The 25495-nt window shown below is 40.4% G+C and overlaps 2 protein-coding genes and 1 long non-coding RNA gene across 3 annotated transcripts in view; 2 read left to right on the forward strand and 1 right to left on the reverse strand.

Moving 5' to 3' along the window:
* Nucleotides 1-8301: 8301 nt before the first annotated feature.
* The window catches only part of LOC135744703 (uncharacterized), a 31733-nt gene continuing 14539 nt past the window's right edge, over nucleotides 8302-25495 (forward strand). Inside the window, exons 1-2 of the long non-coding RNA XR_010530810.2 lie at nucleotides 8302-8661; nucleotides 8863-8947. This is a non-coding gene — a long non-coding RNA (uncharacterized lncRNA). The remainder of the gene's footprint in view (nucleotides 8662-8862; nucleotides 8948-25495) is intronic.
* LOC135739495 (THAP domain-containing protein 1-like) lies at nucleotides 17316-19248 on the forward strand. Its single transcript, XM_065263058.2, has 3 exons — nucleotides 17316-17942; nucleotides 18022-18156; nucleotides 18555-19248. The coding sequence occupies exons 1-2, from the start codon at nucleotides 17347-17349 to the stop codon at nucleotides 18119-18121; spliced, it is 696 nt and encodes a 231-aa protein (XP_065119130.1). The 5' UTR covers nucleotides 17316-17346; the 3' UTR covers nucleotides 18122-18156; nucleotides 18555-19248.
* Nucleotides 19668-24571, reverse strand: LOC135744729 (uncharacterized). The gene is made up of 4 exons (XM_065263042.2): nucleotides 24405-24571; nucleotides 23248-23442; nucleotides 20769-20845; nucleotides 19668-20668 (listed from the first exon to the last, which is right to left on the reverse strand). The coding sequence occupies exons 1-4, from the start codon at nucleotides 24432-24434 to the stop codon at nucleotides 19681-19683; spliced, it is 1290 nt and encodes a 429-aa protein (XP_065119114.1). The 5' UTR covers nucleotides 24435-24571; the 3' UTR covers nucleotides 19668-19680.

Below are 25495 nucleotides of genomic sequence, written 5' to 3' on the forward strand. Positions count from 1 at the left end.
GAGTGATTCATTCCCACAGTAGTGTTTCCATCGGAGTGAGTCAACGGGTGTACGCCGTGTGTGGATCTACCAGTGACTTGCTCTCCTGTTTTCTATATTTTTCTAAATAAACTATTTAACTTGCACTTGACTCTGAGTCCGTTTCCTGACAGATGAGCGCGCCAAAAATGGAGTCAGCAAGTTTAGAGAGTCTGGAGGTACAGACCGCCCTTCACCAGCAGGGGGCGGCCATCGACCAACATTCGTCGTTATTGTCTGCTGCTGCCAGAGATTTCAGCATCCTGTCTGAGCAACTGAAAGAGCTCAGCAATCGCTTGGACCAAGTGACTCCTCGCCATGAAGCCTCAACCTCATCCGGGGAAGCCGCTTCATTTGAACGGGAGCCACACACGGCTACACCCCCCACCTACAATGGCGATCCCAACACCTGCAGACCCTTTTTACAGCAGTGCTCTCTCGTCTTCGCGCTCCAGCCCCGTCGATTTTCTTCATCCACTTCCAAGGTGGCCTATGTCCTGACATTACTCACTGGAAGGGCGAGAGACTGGGGTATGGCCGCCTGGGGGGCTAAAGCTCCTTTTACTTTTTCATTTGAGGCTCTCGAGGAGGAGATGTTAAAACTGTTTGACCGCTCACTCAAGGGAGACATGGCAGCGGCTGAGTTGGTGAGATTACGGCAACGTAATGACTCTGTGACAGATTTCGCCATACGATTCAAAACGCTCGCTATTTGCTGCAACTGGAATGACACGGCATTAAGAGCACAGTTCCTCGAGGGTCTCACGCCAGGTATTCAAGACGAGATTGCACTGAGGGAGCCACCCACGTCCCTGGAAGCTGCCATCGATCTGGCTCTGAGGGTCGAGTCTCGCCATCGGCAGAGAGATCTGCGTCGCTCATTTCGCCACCTGATGTCAGAACCAGGGGAGATCGCTTCAGAGACGCCCTCCGAGGAGCCTATGCAGCTGGGCAAGTTCCGAATTTCTGCTGGAGAGAGAAGTCGTCGGCTATCTAATGGCCTCTGTTTGTATTGTGGCAAGCCGGGGCATCTGGCGGCCACCTGTCCGGTAAAAGCTCACGCCCGCCGATGAACCTGGGAGTCTCGGTGGGCGCATCGTCATTTAAATCTCCCGTAAGCAGCACCACACTACCTGTCATGATTAACTCTTTCTCGTCACAGGCGTTGCTGGATTCCGGTGCGGAGGCGTGTCTTTTGGATGCTGGGTTGGCCAAGTCCTGGGGTATTCCATTCATCCCTCTCTCCTCTCCTTTGTCTGCCTGGACATTGAAGGGCCAGCATATGGCTGTGATCACGCACCGCACACCCCCTGTGAGTTTGTTTGTTTCTGGCAATCATCGTGAGGAGATTGAATTTTACATCTTAGAGGATTCACAATCGCCAGTCATTTTAGGTCATGACTGGCTATCCAAACATAATCCTCACGTTGATTGGCAGAACAATGTTGTGTTATCATGGAAGTCTTCGTGTTATGTTTCTTGTCTTGGTCCTGCTCCCTCTCTTGTCTCTTGTTCTGTCTCGCAGGTCCCGGCTATCGATCTCTCAGGGGTCCCGACGGAGTACTCGGATCTGTATCAGGTTTTCAGTAAGTCCCGGGCTACTTCTCTGCCTCCTCATCGGTCGTATGATTGCGAGATTAAACTACTTCCCAACACTTCTCCGCCTAAGGGTCGCATATTTTCCCTAGCTAAACCAGAAAGAGAGGCTATGGATAAATACATTAATGACGCTCTTAAAGCCGGTCTCATTCGCCGCTCCTCGTCTCCAGCTGGTGCTGGATTTTTCTTTGTAAAAAAGAAAGACGGGTCTCTTCGTCCGTGCATTGATTATCGAGGGCTGAATGACATTACTGTTAAGAATAAGTACCCCTTGCCTTTAATGTCATCAGCATTCGAGTTATTACAGGGAGCGCGCGTATTTACCAAATTAGATCTGCGCAACGCTTATCATTTGGTACGTATTAGAGAGGGCGATGAGTGGAAGACAGCCTTTAATACACCTTCTGGACACTGGGAATATTCCGTTCTGCCGTTCGGTCTTTGTAACGCTCCAGCTGTCTTCCAGACCATGGTCAATGAAGTGCTGGGTGACATGATTAACAGATTTGTCTTTGTGTATCTCGATGACATTCTCATCTTTTCTCCCTCCATGCAGATACACACTCAGCACGTTCGCATGGTTTTACAACGGCTATTAGAGAATCAGCTATTCGTTAAGGCGGAGAAGTGCGAGTTCCACAAAAAGTCGGTTTCGTTTCTGGGTTTTGTCATTGCCGAGGGAGAAATTCGTCCCGATCCCGCTAAGGTTAAGACGGTTGCCGATTGGCCAGTACCCGACACTCGGAAGGAGCTTCAGCGATTTCTGGGGTTCGCCAATTTTTATCGGCGTTTCATCAGAAATTTTGGTCAGATCGCTAAGCCTCTCACCGCTCTCACTTCACCTAATGTATGTTTCCGTTGGAGTAGAGAGGCTCAGGAGGCCTTTGATGTGTTAAAATCCCGGTTCATCTCTGCGCCTGTCCTCTCTATTCCCGATCCGGCTAAACAATTTATAGTGGAAGTGGATGCATCTGATGTCGGGGTAGGCGCCGTCTTATCACAGCGATCGTCTATTGATGGGAAAGTACATCCGTGTGCTTTTTTCTCTCACCGGTTAAACCCAGCAGAACGTAATTACGACATAGGGAATCGGGAGCTGTTGGCGGTTAGACTCGCTTTGGGTGAATGGCGTCACTGGTTGGAGGGAACCTCGGAGCCCTTTCTGGTCTGGACGGATCATAAGAATCTTGAATATATCCGTTCGGCCAGAAGACTAACATCTAGGCAGGCTCGTTGGGCACTCTTCTTTGATCGTTTCAACTTCACCCTCTCGTACCGGCCTGGCTCGAAAAATACCAAACCTGATGCTCTCTCCCGTCTGTTCGAAAAGTCCGATTCGGAGAGGACGGAGACCATTCTCCCGGAGGGGAGGGTGGTCGGCGCCCTCGTATGGGGAATCGAACAGCGGGTGAGAGAGGCCGGCCGGGAGGGGGAAGTTCCGGAGGGGTGTCCAGCGGGTCGCCTATGGGTTCCTGAGCGGTTACGTTCCGATGTCATCCGGTGGGGTCACGAGTCCAAATTTGTCGGCCATCCAGGTATTCGGAGAACGTTGGCTGCCGTCCGTCAGCGTTTTTGGTGGCCTTCTATGTCCACTGACGTCAGACAGTTTGTATTAGCCTGTTCGGTTTGTGCTCGTAATAAAGCATCTAATTTACCACCCGCTGGTCTGCTTAAATCTTTGCCCGTGCCCTCCCGCCCCTGGTCTCATATAGCTCTTGATTTTGTCACCGGCTTACCGGCATCTAATGGTAACACGGTTGTTCTAACTGTGGTGGATCGTTTTTCGAAGGCGGTTCATTTCATTCCCCTGCCCAAGCTACCTTCTGCAAAAGAGATGGCTCAGGTTTTGATTAATCACGTTTTTCGGTTACATGGTATTCCGACTGACGTAGTGTCAGATAGGGGTCCTCAGTTCATCTCTCGTTTTTGGCAGGAGTTTTGTAGACAAATTGGCGCCACGGCCAGCTTGTCTTCTGGTTATCACCCGCAGACCAATGGGCAATGCGAACGGGCTAATCAGGATCTCGGTAGAACGCTCCGCTGTCTGTCGTCACAATATCCGAATTCCTGGTGCGATCAGCTCCCGTGGGTTGAGTATTCTCATAATTCTCTTCCCGTTACGTCTACCAATTTGTCCCCGTTTGAACTTTCCATCGGTTATCAACCTCCCCTGTTTCCATCACAGGAGCCCGAGGCAGCGGTTCCGTCTGCGTTAGCTTTCGTACGCAGGTGCAGACGCACCTGGAGGAGAGCTAAGACACTGTTATTATCTAATTCCAGACGAACCAAAGCTGCAGCTGATCGTCATCGGCGACCTCCACCCCGTTACGTTTGTGGTCAAAAGGTATGGCTTTCTACCAAGGATCTGTCTCTCCGTGAGCCTTCTCGTAAGCTGGCTCCGAGATTCATTGGGCCATACAGTATTTCTAAGGTCATTAATCCGGTGACGATTAAGCTTAAGTTACCCCTTTCTCTTGGTCGGGTTCACCCTGTTTTTCATGTATCCAAGGTTAAACCTGTGATGTTTGCTCGCTATAACCCCCCTGTCTCTGCCCCCAATCCCCCCGCCCCTCGTCTAGTGGATGGTGCCCCTGTCTACACTGTTAAGAGGTTACTAGACTCCCGCCGCAGGGGCAGAGGATTTCAGTATTTAGTGGATTGGGAAGGATACGGTCCTGATGAGAGGAGCTGGGTTCCGGGTCGGGATTTGCTGGATCCTGGGCTGATCGAGGACCTCCGTCGGCGACAGGGTGAGTCTCCCGGTCCGTCTGGTGCTGGTCGTGGAGGGGGGGCTACTGTCATGACTGCTGGATGATCGATGGCTGTGTGATCTGTGTGTGTGTGTGTTGTTTACCTGTGGTGCCGGTTCCTCGTGTGTTCACTAACTCCGCCCCCTTGTTTCAGTTGATTGTTCACCGGTGGTGTCTCGTTTACCTTTCCCTTTATATTGCACGTAGTCCTGTCCTTTGTTGCGCGCTCATTGTTTTATCACAGTCCTGCTGCCCTGCCTTGTCTTGTCAGTCGCTCTCTGTCTTCTCCTTTGTTACCCCAGGTTTGGTTTCGGCGTTCGGGGACGCGTCTTCACCCGGACCGCTCGCTTGTAGGAGCATTGGATTATACTGACTTTGTTTGTCTCTCGATACAGCTGGTTCGCTTCGTTTCTAGGCGGTATACCAGCTGTCTCCCTCTCTCCGGTTTGCATCATCACCCGTGAGTGGAGTTCACCCATTTTACCTTGTGGATTATATTGACTCTAACGACTGTTGTTTCTCGGAACCGCTGGTTCGCTTTGTTTTTAGGCGGTGACCAGTGGTTTCCGGGTGGTCCTTCTACATCTGGATTACACTGTGGATTACCCGTCTGAGAACTTGGACTTCCATCTCCGCCTGTCATCCACCTTCAGGGCGGCGTGTTTCATCCCTCTGTTGCGTGTGGTGACAGTGCTGGCGTTCTCGACGGAGCGCGTGGGTGGCTCTCTCTTCCTTTGGATCTGTACTGAATTATTGTGTAGCGCCGACTCACTCTCCCCTACTGTGGGAGTGATTCATTCCCACAGTAGTGTTTCCATCGGAGTGAGTCAACGGGTGTACGCCGTGTGTGGATCTACCAGTGACTTGCTCTCCTGTTTTCTATATTTTTCTAAATAAACTATTTAACTTGCACTTGACTCTGAGTCCGTTTCCTGACAGTACCAAAATGAGTTGCTCTCAGACGCACATCAGAAAAGGGGTAGAAAAGGGGCCTGTGGAGCTATAATAATGAGGAATTCAGACCCAAGCATTGCCGTTCCGCTTTATATAGACCACAAATAGATGATTTATATGTAAAAAGGAAATATTTAAAAGCATGATATGTCTGCTTTAACGAAAAACTCAACCCCAATTAAAAAGTAGCTCCAATGACAAACTTGCTTATATTAAACAGCTTGTTTATTAATAAAACGAATTCGACGAATAATATCTGCGTTAAAACTTAAATAAATAAAAGACATAATTTTTCATTAGGCCTACTACGAATGCTTATTTGTTCATTATTATTTTTTATTAAAACAGAACAACAATGAATGAGTAAAATGGCTCGCTTATATTAAAAATAACATTTAACAAAAACGAATAGACGGAAACGGACCTATAACATAAATAAATCTAAAGATCCTTAGATTTTTCAAAACAAATGATTGGTTTTTTAATCAATATTAAAACTACAACAATGAAATATATGAACAACCTTACATAAGTTAAGCAAATAAATCAAACTTGAATCCTATGTATTATCAAAGCTTTCTGACTTTCACATTCACGTGAATTTTGTAAGTCAGGAAATTATTAACACCATATGAGTGCAGTATAATTTAACTAGCATTTGTGCTGTGCTTGTGTGATTATGCTTTTTGCGCTACAGAGAGCAAAATATTTCAGTCAACCGTTCATGCATTTAAGAGGCACCGAAATGAGGCACCGAAATCCGTGTTCCGATTCGGTCCGGTAGGTACCGCCCATATAGGCTTCACCACGTTTCGGTACCCAACCCTACTCCCTCTGCAGGCTTATGGCTGTAACACAGGGGATTACTTTTACAGGCACTGGGACTCGTGCTCTCACCCAGGTACTCGTAGCGGTGTGTAAGGTAAGTATTTCACAGATGCTGGACTCAAACTCTCTCCTTCTGCAGGCTTATAGCTGTAACACAGAGGATTACTTTTACAGACACTGGGACTCTTGCTCTCACCCAGGTAACTCGTGACAGCATACAAGGTAAGTATTTCACAGGTGCTGGACTCGGGCTCTCTCCTTCTGCAGGCTTATAGCTGTAACACAGAGGATTACTTTTACAGACACTGGGACTCTTGCTTTCAACCAGATAACTCGTGACAGAATACAAGGTAAGTATTTTACAGGTGCTGGACTCGGGCTCTCTCCTTCTGCAGGCTTATAGCTGTAACACAGAGGATTACGTTTACAGACACTGGGACTTTTGCTCTATCCCAGGTGACTCGTGACAGCATACAAGGTAAGTATTTCACAGGTGTTGGACTCGGGCTCTCTCCTTCTGCAGGCTTATAGCTGTAACTCAGAGGATTACGTTTACAGACACTTGGACTTCGGCTGGTCACTTTGGCGGCTCATAACATAAAGCAGAGGCAAGTAATATTTGGCAGCTGCGTCTATTATAATCGTTCCTTTAGCTGGTAGTAATTTTTGGACATTCAACAGGTATTACAACAACAAATACTGCTCGGGGACGGTGGACTTACGGCGACTGCACTGCAACCAATCGATAGGTATACTCACAGACCTTTATGTAGTGAAACGTCGTGGCTCGAGCCTTCCCAGAGGTCTCTTGTACTTTAGGGGGAGCCTGACACTGTCACGTCGAGCCGAACGCTGCCCTCTCCTCTCTTCCACTTACGGCCACAGAGAACTGGACAGAGGCGCACCTTTGAAGAGGCTCCGTAACAGGTGAGATTAATCCACACCACCCTTTTTACAACAGTACAATCTTCTTCGTACACATAAAGCACTTTTTGGTTCTCTTTACTCACAGCAGTATAGTACACCAGTATACTTTACCACCGTCTCCGCCGAGCCAGGGCAAGTCCAAAGGATCGTCGAAAGAGCGCTACACCTGGGTCTTCAATACAGGGGTCACAAACAGCATAAAATGTAAGTTGGTTCACTGGCTTCCACAGCCTCTCGTGTTCCCACGGCGAATTCAGTAAAGGGGCATTGACAGCATAAACACAGCATCACACTGCACTAATTTTAAGTGTACACTCACAGCAAAGGCACAGACTCACCCACAGCACTTCTCACACTCTACGTGAAAAATAAGGTCAAAGCCCCGTCTTCCTCGTACTGTTCCCGGGACCGGTTGGGCGTTGTAAAAGTGGAAACCAGTAAGATAGACGTCTACTGCCGCGGTTGTTACTTCCCGGCTCTCCCACCACTCTGCTCCATGGTAGGGCCGTTAACCTATTGACTGAAGGCTCACAATACACGTTGAACAGAGCAATCTCCACAATAACACGCTGTATAAGGTACCAAGTACTCACAGTGATAAATAATGTTCTCCTTTTGTTTCCTTCTCCTTAGGGCGGACGAAATCCTCTTCACCCCGTATTTAAACCCAGGTCAAAAAGACGTAGTATTTAATGTATTAAAAATATACTTAAAATACAAATAGTATGTTTATAATACATTTGTACTAGAAGTACACTTGTAATAAATATATACTTAAGTACATTTTTAAGAAATATGCTAAACTTAAGAATATTTTAAATGTATTTATATTAAGTGTACTAGAAGTACATTGGTAATAAATATATACTTAATTACATTTTTAAGAAATATGCTAAACTTTAGAATATTTTTAATGTATTTATATTAAGTGTACTAGAAGTACATTGGTAATAAATATATACTTAATTACATTTTAAAGAAATATGCTAAACTTAAGAATATTTTTTAATGTATTTGTATTAAGTGTACTAGAAGTACATTGGTAATAAATATATGCATAATTACACTTTTAAGAAATATGCTAAACACAAATGTACTTCTAGTGAAGTTTTAGTATATTTGGATGAAACATACTTTTTCAAAACATGATTCATTAATTGTAATAAGCTAACATTGAACTTTCCTCAAGCATTTCAACATTATATCATTCCGATTGCATAATAAACTATTTTTTCAAAGATTTGCTTAAAATCTTACGTTTGCTAGTGTTTTTCAAACAACACACGTGACACACGTGACTAAACCTGATTGGTTGTTGTCATAGTAACACGTCACGGTGCTATTTGAAACTTGTTCAGTTCAGTTGTTCACGAGGTGCATGCGGTTGCTTGCATTAAACGTATTAACTGTTAAATTAGATGGCGACTCTGCATTAAACGTATTTATTTAATTAATCGGCGATCATATTTCACCAGAGGACTAAGATAAAACAACTCGATTTAAAATATGAGCAGTTTTAGTGGATCTGACGTTGAGGGAAAAAGTATTTCGCTTTTTGTTTGGAGATGAACGAGACAACACGAGGGTAAGTTATGACAGATTTTCACATTTCTTTATTTAGTTAACTATTAAATAAGTAAAACATTATATTACATTTAACCCAGCTTCTTTATGTAACGTTATGTCTGTGTTGCGTGTGGTAATTGGAACATCTTTATTTTCTGACTAACGGTAGGCATTTCTCTTAAGCATTTCAGAAATCATTAAAACCTTTCATTTTTTTTAGCACAGCGACATAAATATGACCAACCAGATCCCAAGTAGACAGGAACAAATGAAGATATAGCGCATAGAAAGACTTATTCTTGGTGGTAAGTTTGTTGTTGCTATTTGATTTCACGTTTAAGTTTGTCTAATGTTTCTCTTGCAACGCTAACGTTAGTTTAAAATGAATGTTTGAGCTGTCTTACCTGAAAATACCATGATATGACCATATGGTTATTATAACTCCAGTAATGTTCAATGGCTAATGTTTATATCAGTTCAATCTTGACAACCTTATTGTCTTTTTGTATATTTTTAAATGTATTTCTAATTACATATGGACACACATATGGACATTGTAAGAATGGATACTTTTATGAGAGATTGTAAAACTGCCGAGGCTGGGTTTGATTATATTATATTGTCTTAATATATTGTACTCGGGGTAAGTAAATCTTAAAACGAAAACAAATCATTAATCATCATTTACCTGCCTGTTGTTTTTCAGATCAACTGCTATTGACATTTTTGAATCGGGGCAAATGTGGAGTGAAGAAAAACGTTTGCAACACATCCATTCCAAGTGGCTAATTTCTGTCCTTTTGAATTATTCTTGTAAAAACCGTTTTTTTATTGTAAAGCTGTAAGGGACTTGGCCTAGTCATCCTTGCATATACCATTTGGCAGGGCACCAGACTAACTTTTTTTACTAGGAGCACAGTGGCCCCCAACTGAAAATTTTAGGGGCGCAACCAGAAAATTTAGGGGCACACATGGTAAAACAACATGCTAACCAAATATTCACATGTCTACTAATTTAGACTGTATTACTAATAAATACTTTAATTATAGATTCAGAAAGTACAATGTGCTGTTTCAAATTCAGTGTCATATCACAAAAGAAAGGTCAAATTTGCTGGTCGCACATGTGCGACTGGATGTAAAATTCAGTGGCACACTCTCAAATTTAGGTGGCAAAATGCCACCATTTGATAGCAGTCTGGAGCCCTGTTTGGCATCATTTCTGATTTCCTTAAATCTTCTTAAACAGAGGTGAACCTTAAGTTTGCAAGACCACAATAGACAAACAATGGAAAATGATCTAGGTTCAAATAAAACACAATTATCAATGTAAAACATATCCTGTAATACACACAGGTTGCTTTATATCATGAGCCTGTTCTAATCCTATCTTCATTCCCACTTGTAGAGTGCTGTGACAGATAAAACTGACACGCTTGATGAGGACACAGTCAAAGCTTTAAAAGGTAAACTGAGAAGTTAACAAAACTTCCATACATGCATATCTATGCCAATTTATTTTAAACATGGATAGCCAAATGTTCATTCATTATTGGTTAATTGGTATATTCTGTTTCCTTTTCACAGACCGTGTGATAAAGCAGTCTTCAATTACTACGGTGTCTGAATTGCAAGAAGACGTGACCCTCCACTTAAACATGTGACATCTAAACTGTTTTGTGTTTTAGTTCAGCTTTTTATAAGTTTATCTTTAGTTGGTTAAAGGCGGAGTGCACTATTTTTAAAAGCCAATGTTAACATTTGAAATTACCTAAACAAACATGCCTCTACCCCAATAGAATCTGGACCTTCTTTTGATAGAGCCACCACACACATACGCAACCCCGGCAAGGATGTCAGTTAGTAGACACGCCCCTTACTGCTGGTTGGCTACAAGTGTGTTTTGGTAGTCGGCCCAATTTCCTTTTCCAAAGCGTTTTTCAAACATTGTGCACTCCGTCTTTAAATTGCACTTAAACATTTTTTTTTTCATTAACTTTTTATGCAGAGAATTACATTATGATTATTATATAATCATTGCTTATGAATATTTAGTGATTGCATATTCATAGTGTACTTTTCATTAATACATTTAATGTTAATGTTGTACAATTTGATAGAAGTAGCTCTGTAATTGCATTTCTCTGATATTTGTTTTATATGTTTCTCTTTGGTCAAGAGATTATGTATGTCTGTGCTTGATTAATTTACTTTAGGTATTTTTGTAATGTACACAACACAATATGAAGTATATTAAATTGTTCTGTATTCAAAATCTGTGTATGTGTCTTAATATTTAATGATTTTAATATAACATTTTAAATATTAAAAACAGCTTTATAATAAAATAGTAGTGTAATGCTAATACATTTCTATTAATGTAATGCTAGTATATTTCTAATATGCTGAAGTACTATTAAAGTGTTCTTAAAGCACAGTTAAATTAAGCTTTAAATGTATTCTAACTGTATTTTTAAGTGTATGAGAAGTGCATTTCAAATGAATTTTAAAGAAGTACACTTAAATTGCACTAAATATATTTGAAGTTGTTCCAATTTAACACAATTTCAATATATTAAATATAATGCAAATAGATTAAAATTGACTTTAAATATATCTTGAAATGCATTTAATATATTTGAAGTGGGTTCAATATAATACATTTAATATGCATTTAGTATAGTAGCTTTTAAATATATTAAGTATGTCCCAAAAAATACTATTTAAATATATTTATTTTTCACCTGGGAATCCACTGCTAAAGTCTTCTCCAACGGCACTTCCGGTGAGTCGTTCCTCAATAAACACTCAAACACATCAATGATGTACGTAGGTCGTTTCGTTTAGAAACTTTCAAATGGATAATATACTCAGCCCCTGGCTCTGTATCCTTCTCTGCTTCTTTGTCCAGTACACATCAATTCCTGCCGCTACCAATGCGACCTCGCCCAGATCCTCACTCTGCAGACCGGAACGGTTCGACAGCACACCCAATATATTTTTATATACACCCTAATATATAACGCAGCACTGCTACCACAACACGCCCCTTTGCGTGTTTGAAGCTCTCTTTATATCCCTCTCCGTCTTTACATCATCCAATCCCCAGCCGCTATATTTGCTACTCACACCTGTGTTTAATCTAGCTTGATTTGCCTCTCGGCGTTTACCAGAAGTTCCGGTGTTTCCGCTCTTCCGTCCGGGTGGGAACACTTCCGGGCGGAACCAATCTTCCCTACCTTTGGTTCCGCCCCTTAAAATCGTCACTGTGTGACATTATTATAATGTATTGCTCGCTGCTCTCAGGGCAGGATTACTCAATAGATTAAAATGGCTGTTATTTTTAGTGTAAGCGCTACTCTCAGGGAAGGAGTACTCAATAGATTCAAACTGCTGTTATTTTAAGTGTATGCGCTGCTCTCAGGGCAGGAGTACTCAATAAATTCGGTGCTCTCAGAACAGGAGTACTTAATAGGTTCATATCGCTGTGTTATTGATAGTGAACTACGAGCTGCTGTCAGGGCAGGAGTACTTAACTCTTTCACCGCCAGCGTTTTTAAAAAAAGTTGCCAGCCAGCGCCAGCGTTTTTCATGATTTTCACCAAAGTTTAATGCCTTCCAGAAAATGTTCTTCTTTAAATAAATAAACATACAATATACCAAATGAAAGAACAGACCCTCTGCTTTCAAACAAAAGAAACCGTTTCATCCTACCTTTAGTGGTTCTTTTGCAATCAGCTTTTGAATATGGGTAGGTTTTTGCAAAAACACCATATTTTGAGCAAAAAGCAAAAATAATTCCATATTTGTGACGGACTTTTCATAGAGATCCCATTCAGAGCGATCTTTAAAACAGACATGGACATGCAGCAACTTGCCATAGGGCAATACTTCCGGGTTTAAAAAGTTGCGGAAGGGCGCCACCTGGTGGATAATAGCGGTATTGCGGAAAGACGGAAAATCTCGTCATTGGCGGGGAAGCGTTTTCTCTTAATTGACGAGATATCTCGTCAATGGCGGGGAAAGAGTTAATAGGTTCATATCGCTGTGTTATTGATAGTGAAAAACGCGCTGCTCTTAGGGCAGAAGTACTTAATGGGTTCATATTGCTGTGTTATTGATAGTGAACTACGAGCTGCTCTCAGGGCAGGAGTACTCAATAGGTTCATATCGCTGTGTTATTGATAGTGAACTACGAGCTGCTCTCAGGGCAGGAATACTCAATAGTTCATATTGCTGTGTTATTGATAGTGAACTATGAGCTGCTTCAGGGAAGGAGTTCTTAATTTAATTTTTATTGTAATGTGCCTTCTTTCGGGGCAGGAGTGGACTAATGTGCTTTTTTTCTTTTAACAAGGAAGCACTGAGTACAAACAAAATTAATGTTAAGCCCAAAAAATATTCTTCTTGTTTAAAGCATTGTTTTTAATTATATGCAGTTAATATGCAAATGAAACAGTATGTGTTTTAGCAGCACAGTTTCTATAAGTGTATGGAGAAGAAAGAGCATAATAGTGTGTTTATATTCTGTACCCATATAGTTTAACACTTTTTGATCTCGGGAAAGTTAAGCTCTGATACCAAAATTGGGAAAATAGGGCCATATTCCCTATATATCAGCAGCTTTCAATCTCTTTTACAAAACCAGCAACTTCCTGATGAGGTAAAAAGAAAAACAAACAAACAAAAATAATAATAATTTCTATTGCATTTAATACATTTCACATACTGTGTATTTATAATACTGTATTTGAACATTGTAGTCTACTGTATAAGCATCATTTTACTTATTATGATTTTTACCTTTTTTACCTTTTCAGATCATGAATGCCATATTTTACCTGCTCAGCATGGTAATATAACCTTATCTACCTATGCATTTTATGTCAGAAAACACATACAAAATTAAACTGACAGCATTTATTTTAACTACTCAATTTTTAATATATAAAATTTCATGTGTAATTTAGAAGACAACAGGTTTAGTGGCAATCAATTGCCACACCTTGAACAATATTCTTGATGGGAAGGTCAGGGCAGCAAGTCATAATTTTGTAAAGGTAAGAATTACTTTTACAGTGTTCTTTTGGCAACGCTTTTGATTATATCCTGGAATGTACTGCATAATTAAAGCAGTTTTACAGTGTAACTTTCTGTAATTATATTTTTTTATTCTCCTGGTTGTTACCCCTTTATATCCCAAACTTTACATATTGTTGTTCCCTTATACTTACATGTAAGTACTTTATTGGTACACTATGGGATGGTTTCCCAGACAGAGATTAGCTTAAGCCAGGACTAGACCTTAGTTTAATTAGGAAATATAACTTCTTTTATCAAACGTGCCTTACTAAAAACATACTTGTGTGCATTTTGACACAAAACAATGGGCACTGATGTATTTTAAGTCAGTGCAAGTTGTTTTCAGTTTGGACAGCTCTTGCATTTATTTTAGTCTAGGACTAATCCCTGTCTGGGAAACCACCCCTATAATTAAAGAAAGTTACACTGTAAATTCGTCTTAATTACGCAGTACTTTCCGGGCTGTAATCGAATGCGTTATACAGTTATTTTTTGTTGAGAGTGAATTGGATGCATTATTTCTTTGTAAATATACAAAACAGTGTAGTTCTATCATAATGAAGTGCACGTGGTTTACAAAAATTTATTTTCCTATCCAAGATGGCAGTGTTTCATGTAGCCTTTTCATTCATTTGCAGAATAACATTCTTAAAAAGGCAGAAGTTGTTATTGGTCCATACCTGGAGGGAGGGAATCACTGGACTTTCTTTGTAAGTTCCTCTAAATCTAAGTAGAAAATTTTATTTATCTTTTATGTATTTAAAAAAAAAAGTATTGTGGTAAATTTAAAGTAATACCTGGGCTCCAGACTAACTTTTTTCACAAGGAGCACAGTGGCCCTCAACTGAAAATTTTAGGGGCGCAACAAGAAAATTTAGGGGCACACACCGAAAATCAACATGCTAATCAAATATCCACATTTCTACTAATTTCCACTGTATTACTAATAAATACTTTGTACTTTCTGCATCTATCATCAATGTAGGCTACTGTTTCAAATTCAGTGTCACATCACAAAAAAAATGTCAAATTTACTGGTCGCACTTGTGCGACTGGATGTAAAATTCAGTGACACACTCTCAAAATTTGGTGGCAAAATGCCACCATTTGGTGGCAGTCTGGAGCCCTGAATACACGCAAATATTATCTTGCTGAGTTTTATACAACTTGTTACCTGCTATTTCCATTTTCTGTTTAGCACTGCAACATCGTGGATAGAACAATAACCTACCTAAATTCCTTTGGTGAGCAGAAAGACAATTGTCAGAAAATAGCTGAGAATTTGAGGTATGTATGTAGAATAGGTTTCTCTATTTCACCTTTTAACTAGATTTTATCTTTACCTGTCCTTTTCATGTGGTATCCATCCTAACAGGATGTTTGCCGAAGCAAAGGGAATCCTGGGAACATGGGACATTTGCACAAGAGAGCATGCCATTCAGAGAGATATAATTTCTTCTGGCATCTTTAAAGTGTGGTAAAACATTAAAATCTCATAAAATACAAATGTTTATTTTCTGAATCTTAAATTTGTCTACATATTGAATTATTAGTGATATATCTGTTATAAATATTTAGTGCTACATTTCATTTACACTACATATGCATTACACGTGTACACATTTGGATATGCACATGTTGACTGTTATCGGAGCTCCGTCGAGTTCATCATCTAAATCCTATTTTCCTACTATCTTGTTCCTATCTTTATAATATAACTTACTAGTTCATCTTAGGAATACTTTTGCGTGACGATTATCCAACAGTATTAATAACTAAATCGATTTATCACTGGTAAACACTCAGTATTAGCATATAGCCCGCTAGCATCAACAAACGGGGAAACGGGGCTCCGTGCATTGGAGCTTCGTCGAGTTCATCATCTAAATCCTATTTTCTTACTATCTCGTTCCTATCTATATAATATAACGTACTAGTTTATCTTAGGGATACTTTACCGTGACGATTATTGAACGGCATTAATAAGTAAAACGATCTATCACTAGTAAACACCTAGTGTTAGCATATAGCCCGCTAGCATCAACAAACGTGCCGGCTGAAGTTTGTTTAATGTTTACTGTTACCTCACTGTTTGTTTACTGTAAATCTGCCTTCCTTTTTGGTCTAATGGCGGACTCATCCGATGTATGCTTTTCAGACCTTTCCTCACCAGAGAGGGAAGCTGTGGAGGAGTTGTGTCCCGGCATTTGCAATAGACGGTACAGCATGCCTCACATCACCCTGGCTCCAGGCACCCGGACATGACCGAGGCATGCAACGAGCGAGCACCGGTCTCGATGTAGCTTCACGGACCGCGTTCAGGCGAATGGAGAAGCCATCGCCCAGCATGAAAACGGTAAGACTCCGCTTGTCATTGTAACCTTCACTACTTGCCACATGTACAGTTTAGCTTCTTCCGTCAGCACAGAGGGGTTTACATGTGCTAAGTGTATTGAAGTAGTAAGGCTGACGGAGAAGGTTGCAGAACTAGAAGCCCGCATCCGAACGCTTGATGAGGACAGTAAGACCGCTAATACTAATGTTAATGTTTCAAACACTGTTTCGGGTGCGCCTAAGGTAACGCGTAGTACACATAGCTCTGTTCCGGCAACTGAGTTAAGGCGGCCGACTAACTGGGTGACTGTCAGGCGGCGTAGTCATATTCGATGCCCATCGAAGTCCCCCCTAGTAATTTCTAACAAATTCGACATTCTAAGCAAAACACCGGCTGAGACATCTGTTAAAGGTGCCCTTGTTATTGGAGACTCGATACTTATATGCTCTGGTCCCCTCCCTGCCTACTGGGGTGATGAAACTTATAGCAGATTAGTGTCTCTTCACCACTGGATGTCAAAATGGTGCCCTCAGCATAACGTAGGGTTTATAGACAATTGGAAGCACTTCAGGGGGAGACCTGACCTTCTAAAGAGAGATGGCCTTCATCCATCATCGGAAAGAAATGCTATACTCTCTAGAAATCTGACCAATACTCTTAATTCTAATACAGTCTGACTACTCAGGGCCCAGGTCAGGAAACAGATAGATCTGCCTACCCGTCCATCTGTTAGCTGCTCTATTAGCTGCCCTGACATGTCAAGATCACATATATCCCAGAACTTAGAGTCTATCTTACCAGAGTATCAACACATTTCAACTGTGTGCGTTCCTCGAAACAAATACATAGCACCGTTTACCTCGTCTCGTACAAATCTTACTAACATAAAATTAGAAAACAATACGTTTACAGATGAACCTCAAATGTTAAAATTCGGCCTTCTTAACATTAGATCGCTTACCAATAAAGAACCCATTGTCAATGAAATAATTACTGACCAAAACTTAGATGCACTCTCTTTAACAGAAACCTGGCTTAAAGCAGACGATTACATTAGTTTAAACGAATCCACCCCACAAGACTACTATTATAAACATGAACCTCGATTAAAGGGGAGAGGGGGTGGTGTAGCTACAATATACAACAAACATTTTTAAGTAAACCATAAATCCGAACTAAAATTTAATAGGCTCCTTGCACATATCAGCATGACGTCATATCCGCAACGGGTAAATACGGCTCACCCTTTTCCGGTTTGGCGAAATATGGCGGCGTAAACAGCGGAAAATGAGTCTTAAAAAAGATAGAGTTTTTTTCCAGAGGCAACAGAGAAAATATCATGAACATTGTTGTGTTCCCACATGCACGTCATCATCTAAATTCAACGGCGTTTTAAGCTACGATGGATTTCCTAGCGATGTTGAACTCAGAAAGCGGTGGCTGGTGAATATTCGTCGTGATAAGTTCGTTGTTACAGGACACAGCAAAGTTTGTAGTTTGCACTTCACACCGGAGCAGATCATTCAGCCGAAAACACCGGAGGGGAAAAGGCAACTAAAGAAAGGAGCCGTCCCGTTATTGTTCCAGTGGAATGATTACTCCATTCCATCACCAAGACTGAGCGTTTGGGACAGAGTAAGCAAACTTCAGCCTGAGCTGGCATCAGCAGAAGATGGGCAACAAATGGACTACACTCCTGCTGCTGATCATGACTATTTATCTGTCCCAGAACCCGCTTTCGTGGACTCGGCAGTCGACGAAAACACGAAATTAAAAGAAGAAATCGACTCATTAAAGAAAGAGATCCAGGAGCTGAGAATTATCTGTAAATTTGGATTGCAAAGATTCGCCCACTCTGACGACGACATTCGATTCTATACACGGTAAGATGCGAACAAGATACCTCTTAGTAACTTGGACCATATTGTAACGTTCTGTACTCTTTCTGTTCTGTTCCCATAGATTTCCCAGTTACCATAACCTCATGCTTTTTTGGAGATTGGTTGAACCATTGGTGCATAAAATGGTTCGTGCGTCGAGGGCCAAAGCTGCTGAAAATTGAATGAAGCAGTAACATCTGTCCGTCCCACACACACGGTTGGTTTTTGCATTTGTCATTACAGGTTATTTCTATTCCATTTTTAATGCAGGCAATAGATTGATGTAGAAGGCAATAGATAATAGACAGTTAAGTAACATGTTGATCTACTCCGAATTCACAGTCTTAAGTGCCAGGTATAAATCAATAAATAAGGTGCCTGAGTAGCCTATTGCAGTCATAGTGCCAGGTATAAATAAATTAACTTGTCAATAAGGTACATGAGTGTTCACAGAGAAATATTGCACGAAGCCCTACAGCAGAAAGAATGTACATGTAGAGTAGTATTGCTGTTGTATTTTGAATGATTGAGTAATGATATTTTCACATCCTTTTATCTATTAGACTAGAGAGGTTACATTAGGTTTAATGATGTTTGTGTGTGTTTTCTCACCAGAGACAATCATTGCAACCCATCGATGAGCTAGTCCTTTTCCTAATGTACTTGTCCGTTGGTTTAAAGGAGCAGGACTTGGCAAATCGTTTCAACATTCACATCTCTACTGTAAGCCGCATTATCTCTTCATGGACCAACTACCTGTACACACTCTTGGGCTTGGTGTCCATCTGGATTGAGGCTGAAGATGTTAAAGCTCACCTTCCTGATGATTTCAAAGACTTCCCTGATACTCAGATAATAGTTGACTGTACAGAGCTCAAGTGTCAGACCCCTTCCTCGCCTCTCCTCCAAAGTGAGATGTTCTCTACATATAAATCTCACTGTACAATGAAAGGACTTATCGGGATTGCCCCCCATGGTCCAGTGACCTTCATCTCTTCTCTCTATGAGGGGTCAATAAGTGATAAAGAACTCTTTAGGCGGTCAGGGTTAGCTGACCTTTTAACTGATGACATGGCCGTGATGGTTGACAAAGGTTTCCTGATCACTGACTGTGTGAAGTGTAAGGTGTACTGTCCACCTTTTCTCAATAAAAAAAGCCAGATGCCAGCACCCAGTGTCCTCCAAACACAGAAAATTGCTTGTCTAAGAGTGCACGTTGAGCGAGTCATCCGAAGGGTGAAGGAGAATAAACTTTTTGATTCTGTTATACCTTTGTCAATTGCTGGAAGCATTAATGAAATTTTTGCCGTTGCTTAGCAATTATCAAAATAAACATCTTGTCACAGCATTGGCCAAGAAGTTCTGACAAGTTTACATTACATTCAAAACTTGTAGGTTTCTGTAAGTATTAATCATTTATTTCTTAATAAATTCTGATACAGTGACAACAGATGTGACCTCACACAACAACATTATAAACAATGATTTTTATTGTAAAACGATGCCATAATGTATAATGTTTATTTATAAATCTGACATTACTTATTAAACTATGTTTTTTTTAAGCAACAAGCTAGCATACTCAGTTTATTGCAGATCATGTAAGAGTTTTTATCAATCCCATTGAGTTGGAAATGTAATGTAAATTAGAAGCAGTGTACACCAAGTATGGTATAATATTAAGTCAAATTCATAGTCCCATTTGCACAATAAAATACACATCATAATGAATCAGATTTCTTTACCTGCCAATCAGTTGTGATCGTCTCATTGAGAGATACTTCGGCATATAGATGCTGAAGTAGAAATGATCACACTTCTGCTTAATTGTTTCTTGAACTTCTTTGTCTGAGTACAGTCGCTGCACAAAGAAATCTTCCTCTGCCCACACAAAGAGGTCACACCACTGAAGTCCAGTAATTAAAAGCTGGCCTTGTATTTGCCAAAAATAGGCATGGCTTTTCTTTAGTTTAAAAGCACCATTTGACATGTGTAAGTACTTGCAGTCAATGTAACTCTTAGCATTTGGACATTTTATTTCAACCAAACCGTAAGCGGGTGTAACACTGGGATCATAAACAAGGCCATCCGGCGAGGCCCCTAGCCATGGGGCCTGTGGGTGAACCACAAGTCCACAAGGGGAGTAATTGACGTTGTTGCACTGGGCATATTCTTTTGCTGCCTGAAACTCCATATCTGAACCTCTTCTCATTTCCGCAGTTTGTCTGGTGCCTTTAATAATTCGCTCTGCAAGATGCTCAGCACTACTGTAACCTCTAACATGGGAAACTTCCCTAAACCTTGAGGAGGTTATCCTCATTCGCCGCAACGCGTGCCACTCTGGATCTTTGCTCTGACCCCATGTCGACAATTCAATTTTATGGGCCATCTCAATAGATAACTGCAAACTTTGTATGTGTAAATGTTCTTCCTCTGTGCACACACACTCTGTTGGTGACAGCTGGTGAGTAATAAGGGGAAGACATGGAGGACTCGGGGCATTCTTATGCAGCTCTGTGCATTGTGTTTGAAGTTTCGGCTGTTGATAGGAGATTACACTTCCCCTCTGTACCAGTCCAAATTCAAAATCCACAAGGGGCTTGTCAATGCTCATGCCCTTTTTTGTCACCAGGGGCATATCCAGTGGATCTAGACCGCTGTACACCTCGGCCACACGAAGTACCGACAGGTCAGGAAGAGGGCCAGTCATTCCTCTGTAGAGGGTGCTCCTTTTATAAAAAAAAATCATAAAGAGTTCAAAAAATCAAAAAAATTGACATAACAATGGGGGAAACAAATCATGAAAATAACTGTTAAGTTAATATTTACTGTAATCCTCCTTTACCCATCCGACCCTGCACAGGCTTAACAACCACCATTTTCCCAACTGGACCTGGTTTTACACCCTGTGAAATTGTGACAAAATACATGTTGCCAAGAGTCTCAGCTAGGGCTGCATAACAATTTAAAAAGTTAAAACAAATAAAAGTTTTTGTTTACATCATATATGTGTGTGTACTGTGTATAATAATTATGTATAAATAAATACACATGATTAACTCATTCACCGCCAGCCTTTTTGAGAAAAGTTGCCCACCTGCATTTTTGTGATTTTAACAAAAGTTTCACAAAATTCCTTGCAGGAAAAATTATCTTCTATAAATATATAAACATACAAATTATATCAAATTAAAGAACACACCCTTTGCTTTCAAACAAACAATAAACAAACAAACAAACAAACAAAATGGGGAAAAAACTTTCATTATATATTTACTTTTTCCACTTAATTTAACCACTGAAATATGGATATTTCTCTTCAAAAATACAACATTTTGAGCAAAAAGCTTAAAAAATTCCGTTTTTGTAAACAAATTTATGTTAGATATCAGACTCAGAATGACTATCACAGAGCTGCCAACTTTAATAATTTTTTATATAAGTCCTAACCATTTGCCAATTGATAATAGCGTGGATTTGAGCTATTTCTGTGTTAAATAGTTGGAAAAGACTGCGTTAAAATGGTTCACAATACAAATCGAATCATATTTTAGAAATTAAATTGAAATAAAAGCTTTTACTGAGTTTAAATGCCTGAGATTAGAGTCTTTACTATTATTTTATACACTTCTATTATGCTTTCCTTCTGATAAAAGTGCCAAAAAAGTTCTTAAAATCTAATGAATAGGCTACTGGTCTCTGTAAAAAGTATAACTGCAAATAACAGCAGCTTTGATTCAGTTTATCCACTGAGAAATAGAAGCGTAAAGTGATGATTTGTGATTGGTGATAGAGGGACTGTCACAATCAAATAAACCAAATGAGTAGTTTATATAAACTAAAGCAACAGATGTGTATGTCAAGACCATATAATTATATTTTGTATATATTATTGTTTATAGATGTCAAATATCAATTGACTTTTTTCTCTTTTATTAAAACCTGTTACCGCAAACATCACGCAGGCTTGTACTGCTTGCAAACATACACACGCGAGTGATGGTTGATTAAAATTGCTGTTTTCTGAGGGTATCTGCGTGCGTGGAATCCGGGCAAGTCTCTGCTTTTCATCCAGACCTTGACGCTTTGTGTGTTCGACTGGTGCAGAGCTGACTGATCGGCGTATGACATCAGAGTAACGCGAGAGCAAAGGTAAAGGCGGACCCTTTTGTAACATTTCGAATTGCTCTCGCGGTACTCTGATATCCTCGCTGCCGAACTTCCTGCGCAGCGCCACATAAAGTGAAATGCTCTTTGACTCTTTGCAGCAAAGTACTAGCAACATGAGAAGTGGTGGCACGCAAAAGACAGTGAAGGTACGCTAAAATATAAAAGTGTCAGTACTGCAAGCACTGGTTTAGCTACTTACATCGTGCGTTGCTCTTTCACCATCGCGCAGCCGCGCACTCGCTCTCTGTAGTTTGTAGCTGGCGCTTCGGCATCTGTAAACAATAACTCCACCTTCTTTGATTTGATTGGCCTTCGCATCATAATTTGACTTTGACAAGCGCTTTATGCTGTTTGAGGCACGCCAGATAGAGAGTTTTACAGTATTTACAGTTAGGTATTTTTATTCAATTATTTAATGTCTTTTATTAAACTCAATGGGAATCTCAATGGTGGGCAAGAGCCTGCGTGAGAAAATGGATGTGTGGCGTGAGAGCGTGAGAATGGGGTCAATTGCGTGAGTCTCACGGTGAATGCGTGAGAGTTGGCAGCTATATTATCAAACATAAAGGCAGTTAAAATAAATCTTGAAATCTTTTTAACTTCCGTTTTTGATAAATTCGGTTTTGGTGCCATCCAGTGGATAAAAGCGGTATTACACTTATACTTTGAAATTCGTCCAGAAAGGCATATTATTAGTTAAATATTAACTCATAATTGACGAGATAACTCGTCAATGGCGAGGAATGAGTTAAATATTTATAATAACAATTATATATAAAAATGTATATACACATGTAAATACTTCTTAAATATCTAAATGCGTGTGTATTTATTAATACATAATTATTATACATAGTACACACACACATATGATGTAAACAAAAACTTTTGTTTTGCAAATGATTAGTCACGGTTAATGCAACCCTAGTCTCAGCTGTGATAAGGTTGTATGTGTAATGGTTAAGGTTGAATTGATTCCAGGTGAAGTTTGGGGAAAAACTGACTGAAAATACTACACTCATAATCTTGAGAATTTATTAAACAGAGGTTTTAGTTTGCAGCTACTGGTACATAATAATGCAGGACATACATATATGCAAACTATCCCATATGAACCATGCATTGCTATGTAACTTACTGCTGTTCGGGGTTTGTGCCATTGTTGCTCGGATTCTGTACAGCTGTGTACAGGAGGAACCACTGGCACACCCAGCTGGGAGAAGTGAGCTGTCTGGAATAATAGGGCAACTGTGTGGTTGCATAGAGCTGTCCCCGCCACACATGAGCATTTGCACCGCACCATAATGACAGGAACTGTGTCCCTGAGGACCATCTGTTGATAGATCAGTCGTAATTACTCTATATGGTCATATTGGACTTGTGATCTGTTGGCATGAATGTATACTTTTTAACACAGAAATTGATGTCTTTAAATGAAATCGTGAGAAGTGGTGTGCAGCACGTATAGCATTATAATAATAATAATAATATTTGGCTTCCGAAGCTGCACACTGTAAACACAATCCCATTCAAACACATCATAATAAAACACACAGAAAGCAGTAACAGAGGCTTGAACAACTTAAGCAGGTTTTGGAAAAGTTAAGCACATGCAAGGCAGCAACACTGCCCTACAAAGGCAAAAGGCAGTAACTTCGTTTTTGGTCAAAAATTAGTTATTGATATTTTGGGACATTCAAGACCTCCTTTATCATGTAGATAAGTATCTTGAAGAAAATAACTGACAACTAAAATTATTATAAGGTCTAAACTTTAAAGTCATTTTTCTCAGTTTTACACTATAGCGAGTTAAGGTCTTTTGCCTTTGTAGGGCAGAACAGTGGCCAGAGGCTTGAGCAGTTTTTGGAAGTTGAGCAGTGAGCACATACAAAGCGATAACGAAGGTCAAAATGTAACATGACCATGTTAAGCACAACACACAACTTGAACTCGAACCTTTTGGAACTGCAGAACTCGGAACTCTGACACAAATTACAAGTGCAACCCTACATTTACACAATGAGGTTTTTCGTGCTTCTTCATGGATCTGAAACAGAAAGCCTGTACAGCGACTTCACTTGTGGCTCTGTCTTTGTTTGACACTAATGCCAATCACATATTAAAACAATACGAAGTTAGGCACGTACAAGTACAGGACACAACGAGACACTTTCCACCTAACACTAAAAAACAGTACTACATTACAACACGCACATTCTGTCAGACCGGGATTGTTTATTAGCCTAGCAAGCGTAAGCCATAAAGTCTGAGAGATATAAGTTAGACTTAAGTTACCTTCATATCCGTGGATGTATGAAGCGGCATACATTTTAAAGCCCTTCTCTAATTTGCTGGTAGGTGATTTGGAGGAGGACTTGCAAAGGCGATGTACGTCCGTTATAGAAAGTTTCGGCAACTCTTGCAAACATCTAGTGTAGAACAGCGCCATGTTTAGACCGGAAAAGACCAAGCCGCATTTCCGGTAAGGAAGTAGTTACGTGCAAAGAGCCTATTCATTTGAAATAATGCTGTTAAATATGGAAATAACTGATCGTAACCATAAACAGCTTTCTTTTGTCCTTGCTACAATCTATAGTAGGGCTGTCAAATTTTAATTCGAATTTCGAATATTCGTCGAATGTAAAAAAAATATGCATATTCGAACGTAAAACTTTGCATTCGAATTTTACCTTTGTCAGGAAGCTCACGCAACGTGATGATGACGTAACTGACGCGGATTGTTATACAGAGCGCTAGCGGCTCAGCCAACTATGCGGACCAAGCCAGCGTTATTCATTTGAAAAATAGCAAGAAAAGACAGTGGGGATTACGAGTCGGACAGAATACATATTAAAAGGGCTGTGTGATTGATGCTTCTTTGGTTTTTGGAGCATCAACTGGAATTCATCCGCAAAGTGAAACTAGCTGAGATGACAGTGTCGTCTGCTTCTAAATGCAGTTTTAAAGTTTAAAATAACTGATCAACACGAAAGTGCCATAATTCAGCTGCTTGTTTAGCAACATTAAAACCATATGTGCATCTACAGAGTCTACACCGCATATGAGAGAGTTGCAATGTAACGCCGCTGGGATTTTATTTTTATAACTGACTGGAAACTTTACTTTCACCTGGACATTTGATAATATGCAAGTTTTTCATCAACATTATCTGCTTGAAATATAAACATGATGATCATTTGCCAACTCGACTGTTTCAGCACGTCCTCTATTAATTACGGAGAGTCTGCTTTATTAACGGCTCCGCTCTGCGCATAAGTTAAACATTTCTGTTCTGTACTTTATTAGATCGCATATATTTTTACATATTTTCAACCAAGGAACACACAAAATATAATATAAGTTGTTGTGAATAGTGTTTATTAAGC

This window comes from Paramisgurnus dabryanus, chromosome 5, assembly GCF_030506205.2.
Source record: "Paramisgurnus dabryanus chromosome 5, PD_genome_1.1, whole genome shotgun sequence".
NCBI lineage: Eukaryota > Metazoa > Chordata > Actinopteri > Cypriniformes > Cobitidae > Paramisgurnus > Paramisgurnus dabryanus.